Source organism: Pseudorca crassidens, chromosome X, assembly GCF_039906515.1.
Source record: "Pseudorca crassidens isolate mPseCra1 chromosome X, mPseCra1.hap1, whole genome shotgun sequence".
NCBI lineage: Eukaryota > Metazoa > Chordata > Mammalia > Artiodactyla > Delphinidae > Pseudorca > Pseudorca crassidens.
The window spans coordinates 19,852,413-19,860,737 of record NC_090317.1 but is presented as its reverse complement, the minus strand read 5'-3'; the positions used below and the strand labels follow the sequence as shown (position 1 = coordinate 19,860,737).

The following is an 8,325-nucleotide window of genomic DNA, read 5'->3' as shown; positions in this document are numbered from 1 at the left end:
TTGTTTGAACATAAGAAAGACTATAACATGCTTTAAAGCCAAAAGAAAAATCCAGTAGAGAAGGGCTGATTGAAGATATAAGAAATAAGTTAACTGATAGCATAAGTCTTCTGGGAAAGTAAAAGGGGAAGGAATCCAGAATATAGGTGAAGGGATTGGCCCTTAATAAAAGGAAGGATAACCTTCCGTAGTAACATTAAGAAAGAAGAGGGTAGTGAGTTGTCCATAATCTCTCGGTTTGGAGGTAGAGTTGAACAGGAAGTGAGGTCCTTTGCTGGGATTCAGAGTAGGGAGAAAGATAGGAGTGAAGTTTCAGAAGATAATTTTTAGTCAAGTTCTCAGAATGCTTTTATTTCTAGAGCTCCCCCATGATTAATAAGGGATATTTTAGTGCAGTGATTAAGAAAATGGGATCAAGAGTGAGAGTTTCTGCTAAGAACCTTGGCTCTACCATAAAGTAGTTGTATGACCTTGGGCAAATCATTTAACTTTTTTATTTTCAGTTTCCTCCTCTGTGAAAAGATATATGTGTATATATATATAAATCCCAAGAAATCAGTGAGTATCAATATATCCCAGTAGAGAGGACTTCATCCATAGAGGATGGAATTGAGAGTGGTTTCTAATGAGTAGCCTAGAGAATTGTGTCCTGAGCCCTAGGGTGATCTTTTTCTAAATCCAGCAGCAGGGACACCACCACCAGTTGAGGTTTTCAGTTTTATTTCATCCCTCTCCTCTGTCTTTTTCTGTATTTAGAAAGAGAAAAGGTTCACATCTGTGGCTGGGAAAATCACCATTTTTTGAGTGGAGGAAGTGGAACTGTTTTTTTTCTGGAAAAGCTTTGGAAATAGCCACAAAACATCTAGGTAAGTTCCAAAGGAGGGGGATCCCCAACCCAAATACACAAATGTTTGTTACCCAAGTCCACTACAAGAGTATTGTGCCTTGATTCAAGTCACAAATTAGTGACCTGAATATACAAGGGTTGAAAACCTGAAGATACTTATGTGTTTGGTTGTAAAAGATGGTGCCACCTAGGAGACAGTAGATGAGAACATGCAGTTAAATGGAACTGACTGATATGGTGTTTGAAGGTGGAATCAGAAACGTGGACTGTCAAATTTTGCTAATACAGTCTGCATTAGTGAAAAGCCTATATTACATGTACATAATAATATGCCACTTTATTATTTTCAGTACATTCTGTACATATGAAATGGCTAAATGTTGCCTAGCAGAGGTCCCACCAGAACTGATCCTGCCTGATTTATAATCAGCACATTTATTTGTTAGTATGCAAATAAGAACTGCTATAGTACTTGGGGAAAATTGTGTTGTTAAGTAAGTGCAACATTTCTCCTGCAATTTTGCTCCAACTGTTAATTAGTTCTGCTAACCTCTTTTTGCAGATTGTATGAAGTTAAACAGCAAACCAGCAGAAGTATGTGAATTTATACAATGGCAATCCAGTTGTGTTACACTGGGAAGGCTGTATGAAGACATACAGATTTTTTTTAAGAATTAATTTTTATAGGTTTTATTTATTTATTTATTTATGGCTGTGTTGGGTCTTCGTTGCTGCACGCGGGCTTTCTCTAGTTGTGGCTAGCGGGGACTACTTCTCATTGTGGTTCGCGGGCTTCTCATTGTGATGGCTTCTCCTGCCATGGAGCACCGGCTCTGGGAGCATGGGCTTCAGTAGTTGTAGCACGCGGACTCAGTAGTTGTGGCACACGGGCTTAGTTGCCCCTTGGCATGTGGGATCTTCCCAGACCAGGGCTCGAACCCGTGTCCCCTGCATTGGCAGGTGGATTCTTAACCACTGCGCCACCAGGGAAGCCCAAGACATACAGATTTTTGAGTAAGTAGCAAGTATGTAAAATGGATTTCACAGCAGCATAGATAAGGTACAAGCTGGAATAAGCAAAGACAAAACTTCCCATTTGTTAGCCCATTTGCTCTCATTTGGACTTACACACATATGGTAAAAACGCTTTGGCATCAAGATTCAAAGTCAATCTCCACCACCTGCTAGCTTTGTGACGTTGGCTGAGCAAGCTCTTATGTGCCTAGAACATAGGTGATGCTCTTCACAAACATGAAGCTGTAAGCAATATAGTAGCAATCGAGCACAGTTGTTAAGTAAGAGGTTCTGAGGTCAGACTGACTGAGCTCAGAATCCTCACTCCACTACACTAGCTATGCATCACTCTTATCAAATTATTTAACTTCTTTAATTCTTGATTTATTCATCTGTAAATGGAACATTTTCTTAGTAGACCTACTCAGCTTACAGAGTTGTGGTGAATATTTAATAAAATAATCAATGTAAAGCACTTAGCACTTGCATGCAACTGCAACATAGTAAGCCCTCAATAAACACTCGCTGTTAAAAGTGTTATCCCAAAACTTTCTTCATTGTGGCTTATGCCCAATCAGCTCCACTATAAATAGCCTTGTTAAGGACACTTACCTTTGCATTGCTTAATTCAGTGGACACCCCTGCATGACTTCAGCAGCATTTATGGCAAATAACTAATTTTTCCTTGTTAAGAAGTAAAAACTGGGAAGTTTTCAGAAAGATCTGAGGAAGAACTAATTACTTAAAGGATAAAATTTTGGATCAGGTGCTGGAAGTAGAGTGTGGCATCTCTCTCTCTGGAACACTAAAACATGATCAGCTAAACCATCGCATGCATATTGAATATTTAACTGCCCAAAGACAGAGGCTCAGCTAGATGTTCTCTGAAGGTTTCTTTTTGCCTTTAAAGTTTGTGATTTTTCCAAATTAGTGAATGATATCAGCTACTATTTGTGCAGCAATAGCTAAAATACAGATATGGGCATTTTACATATGTCCTTGCAATCCTCACAAAAATCCTATAAAGTGGGTATTCTCCACATTTTAAAATTGATGAAATAATCTTAGAAAAGCACAGATAACAGTCATGAAGATACTGAGTGGTAAATTCAAAATATTTCTTTTTTAATTTATTCACTCATTCTTGTATAAATACAACCAATATTTATGAACACCTACTATGTGCTGGGCACTGTTTTTAACACTGGTGTATTGCATTGAACATAGTAGATAAAATCAACGCCCTTGTGGAGCTTGTATTTTGGTAAGCAGAAAATAAGACACAAGACTATCTGGTTCAAGGCTTGATTCACTTCTATAATATGGTACAATGTCCTCTGACTGAATTTTGTGTCATGTTACCATTTTACGGTGAAGTCGAATTTTTCCCGTTTTAGACACAGCAAAATCATGCACCAAGGAAACCAAACTATCTCCGAATTTTTCCTCCTGGGACTCACAGTGGTGTCTGAACAGCAGCAGCACATCTTTACGCTGTTTCTGTGCATGTATCTGGTTACCATAGTGGGAAACTTACTCATCATCCTGGCTATTATCAATGACGCTCACCTCCACAGCCCCATGTACTTCTTCCTTGGCAATCTATCCTTCACTGACATCTGCTTCACAACCACTACCATCCCCAAAATGTTGGCAGACATCCAAAGCCAGAGCCTAATCATCTCTTTTGCAGGGTGCCTTACACAAATGTACTTTTTTGTGTTGCTGGTGGACCTGGACAATTTCTTCTTGGCAGCCATGGCATATGACCTGAACATTGCCATCTGTCACCCATTACACTATGCTGCATTACTGAGTCCCAAGGGTTGTGTCCTGCTGGTAGTGACTCCATGGGTTGTCTCTAATCTTGTTTCAGTACTGCATCTCAGTCTGCTGGGCCTCCTGAATTTCTGTGATCAGAGAGAAATCCCACACTTCTGTGACCTGGAAACCATGTTAAGGCTTGCTTGTTTAAACAGCCAGATCAATGATTTGACAACCCTAGTCATTGGGGGATCAGTTATCTTCATCCCATTCACCTTCATTTTTGTCTCCTATTCCCTTATTGGTTGCACTGTACTTAGGATTCCTTCAGCCAAGGGGAAGTGGAAAACATTCTCCACTTGTGGCTCCCATTTCTTAGCTGTGGCCCTCTTCTATGGATCCATTGTTGGGGTCTACTTTCCTCCATCTTCTGCCTACTCAGCAGAAAGGGATAAGGTGGCTGCCATCATGTATACGGTTGTAACTCCCATGATGAAGCCCTTCAGCTATAGTCTAAGGAACAAGGACATGAAAGGAGCACTGAGGAGACTACTCATCAGGGAAATCTATTTCTGGAGATGGTGATCCCTGCTGTAAGAAATACCTGTATCAACTTCTTAGACTTAGATGAGCACACAGAGGATCCAAACCTCAGGCTACTGTGCCACCATGGTAGTTTCTTCCCCATCCATTTCCTGTCCCAAATACAGGTCCAAGACTCTAGATAGGACTCATCTCTCCATAAAAATAATACCAAAATAAAACAAAACAAAAATGCTCCTTTACTCCACAGTCCTTCACAATTTACAAACAGAGTTTTACCTGAATAAGCTTATGGCTGTGTAGTCAGTACTTACTAATTGGTCTCTAATTTTTGGTTGGTGCCTCCCTTCCCCCTCTACCAAACCCTACATGCTAGATCATTGATAGGAAGGAAGGGAGGAAAAGAGGAAGGAAGGAAGAAAACATTGATGACAATAGTTCAAAATATCTTACAGATAATACCATTTTGAAATTCACAACTTCCAAACAATGACTTGATTCACACTAGTATTTTGGGGTGAATACTGTATCATTCTCATGTACTAGGCAAGAAAAAAGATGCACTAATAGAAGATAAACAAACTAAGGCAAAAACTATCATGTCATTTGTCCTGCTCTGAGCCCTACAGAGGCTCCCCAACAAAGCTTAAGTTCTTCAGCATCTAAGATCCTCTACCACCTGCACTCACCTACATTTCCAGAAGTAAGAATCATCATTCGCTATCTGCTCACCATCTTTTGAACACCCTACATCCCAGGTACACTGGACACTTTGTCATTCTTTGGGCAGTGTATGGATTTGCATGACTCTTGTCTTTGTACATGTTACACCCTCTCCTTGGAATATCTGTTCCATTCTCTCTTCCTACAGACATTTGACACTTTTTAAAGGCTCCATCTCAGGTCTTACACTCTCTGTGAATTATTTCATAATTCTTACACCTTTCTAGGTAAAATTATTCCCTTTTCTCCTCTAGGATCCTGTAGCACTTTATTTTACTATTGTATCACTTATCACAATTAATTATAATTATATTTGTCAGTGTTATCCAAGATGATCTGATCTCTTTACAGTGTACAGGAACTATGTTTTATTAGTCTCTGTAGCTCTAGCCTAGTATAATGCCTGAAACAGGGTAGGTATTCAGTAAACCAAATTGAATAAAACAATTGTCATCTCTCAAAACAGAAAATTTATTTTTAGTTTATCTTCTGCTGACTTGTTGAGTAATACTAGATGACTCAATTAATCTCTCTGAGCTTAGTGTCCCATTGATACAATTCATGAAACAGTATACTAACTTTTGCCTCCTAGCTACCCGCATTGATGATATAGAACATGTTAGAGGTTAAAACTTTCTGAGGCTGTTAAAGTGCCACAGTGGGTAGGTGCCAGGAGTCCAAAATAAATCAAGAGAAACATAAAGAAAATCAGGTATTCAACATACACAAGAATATGAGGATTTGAGGTGTGGTTATGAAACTTAAGACATGATACCTGGGTTCTTTTATTCTGTATCCGTGTAATATCCTAACCTTTGATCATGGAGGAAACTTCAGGCTTTCATGCATCTGATACTGCTAAAACATATTCCAGTTATACTGTCTGGTTGAATGAACCTAGCTCTTTGTTCTGCCTTCAGGGTTGGGTTTGTGGCTTTGCTGCGACACCACAATAGTTCAGTCAGTGCACTCAAAGTGTAGTTTGCTGACCTATGCTAATCACAAAACTATTTGTTACTGGTCAGCAGAGGGATTGAGGTGAGATAAGTTTAGAAACTGAGACAAACATTTAGAAATATAGAGCAATTTCACATTGCTATGAAGTTTTTGTTTTATTTTACAAAAGTATCAGTTTACACAAAAATTTGGAAATTAAAAAGTCTAGAAGCACTAGATGCTTCCCTGTCTTCTCCTCCTCCTTCTACTTCTTTTTCTTCTTCTCCTTCTTATACTCCCCTTCCTCCTTTCCCTCCCCAATTTCTCCTTCTCCTTCATCATGTTCAACATAAAATCTTAAGCAGGACTCTGTATGATGAATACCTTTTTAACCAATACCATCAGGGACTGATATTGGATATTTAATTTAAAGCATCAATTAAAGCATTTCTAAAGTATACAAACAGCTCATACAGCTTAATACAAAAAGAAACAAACAACTCAATCGAAACATGGGAAGAAGACCTAAATAGACATTTCTCCAGAGAAGACCTACAGATGGCCAACAGGCACATGAAAAGATGCTCAACATCACTAATTATTAGAGAAATGCAAATCAAACCTACAACGAGGTACCACCTCACACCAATCAGAATGGCCATGATTAAAAAGTCTACAAATAATAAATGCTGGAGAGGGTGTGGAGAAAAGGGAACCCTCCTACACTGTTTGTGGGAATGTAAACTGGTGCAGCCAATATGGAGAACAGTACGGCGGTTCCTTAAAAAAGTAAAAATAGAACTACCATATGTTCCTACAATTCTACTCCTGGGCATATATGTGGAAAAAATGAAAACTCTAATTTGAAAAGATACATGCACCCCAATGTTCATAACAGCACTATTTACAATAGCTAATACATGGATGCAACCTAAATGCCCATCAACAGATGAATGGATAAAGAGGATATGGTGTGTATATATATATATATATATATATATATATATATATATATATATATATCAATGGAATACTACTCAGCCATAAAAAGGATGAAATAATGCCATTTGCAGCAGTATGAATGTACCGAGAGATTATCATACTAAGTGAAGTGAGTCAGACAGAGAAAGACAAATATCATGTGATATCACTTATATGTGGAATCTAAACTATGACACAAATGAACTTATCTACAAAACAGAAACAGACTCGCAGACATAGAGAACAGACTAGTGGTTAGCAAAGGGGAAAGGGGGGGAACTCAATTGGGAATATGAGATTAACAGAAACAAACATCTATATTTAAAACAGACAAACAACAAGAACCTACTGTATAGCACAGAGAACTATATTCAATATCTTGCAATAACTTATAATGGAAAAGAATCTGAAAAAGAATACATATATGTGAAACAATCACTTTGCTGTACACCTGAAACATTGCAAATCAACTATACTTCAATTAAATAAATAATTGAAAATTTTTAAATTAAAAATACATCAATTAAAGCAAAGAGTCATTAAGCTCACACAGCCCCTTAACACTTCATTTTTCAGAATACTCTATTTTGGCTTATTCCATGCAAAGATATATTCCTTAACTAATCTTTTGATGTAGGGGACAAGACCCTTTCTTTGATTATGGATTGACTGATTGTGTTCTGAATAATCACTGTTGAATGAATCTCACATTTTAAAAAATATCATATATTGTTTTATTCTTGATAATAAAACTGGGCCTACTCATGTTATAAAATTTAGAAAATACAGTAAACTATATAAAAGATAAAATTAAAAAATCACCACAATCCCACTTTCTACAGATAGCCATTGTGACATTTTGGTGTATTTTTTTCTATGAAAATATATAAGATATATAAAGAATATATATAAGGATATACATGTAATATAGAAGTTAAACTAGAAATGTAACAGGTGAGGTCTTAGATGTACTTTTGGCATAGATGTATTCCTTTTGATATCAGTGTTGCTAAAGCCTATGCCTTCAAGTCTTTGCACCCCTGTTTAGCTTTGCAACATGCCCTCACCCCACCCCCAGCACTTCCAGCTTCCCCATCCTGCTCTACTTTTGTTTTCTTCAACACTTGCCACCTTTACTCTATTAAAAACTTTTCTCATTTATTATGTTTATTGTTTTCTGTGTGTCTTTTCCTCACCCCTTCAATGTAAGCTCCAAGAAGGCAGGATCTTGTCAGTTTTGTTCAATGATGTATCCCAAATGCCTAAAGCAATGGTAAGTGCAAAGTAGGTGCTAAATAACTCATCGTGAAAGAATGACTTAAGATTATATGAGTCTTGGGGGGGAGTAGTCAAGATTGCGGAATAGGAGGATGTGAAATTCACCTCACCTCACAAGTATATCAAGAATACATCTATAAGTGGAATGATTTTCACAGAACACCTGCTGAACACTAGTGGAAGACCTCGGACACTTAAAAGGACAAGAAAAATCCCCACACAACTGCATAGGATGAAAG

At 37.8% G+C, this 8,325-nt stretch overlaps 1 protein-coding gene across 1 annotated transcript; it reads left to right on the top strand.

Moving 5' to 3' along the window:
- The first annotated feature begins 3,271 nt into the window (after nucleotides 1-3,271).
- Nucleotides 3,272-4,210, top strand: LOC137216573 (olfactory receptor 1f45-like). The gene has a single exon (XM_067722672.1). The coding sequence runs from the start codon at nucleotides 3,272-3,274 to the stop codon at nucleotides 4,208-4,210; it is 939 nt and encodes a 312-aa protein (XP_067578773.1).
- Nucleotides 4,211-8,325: the final 4,115 nt, after the last annotated feature.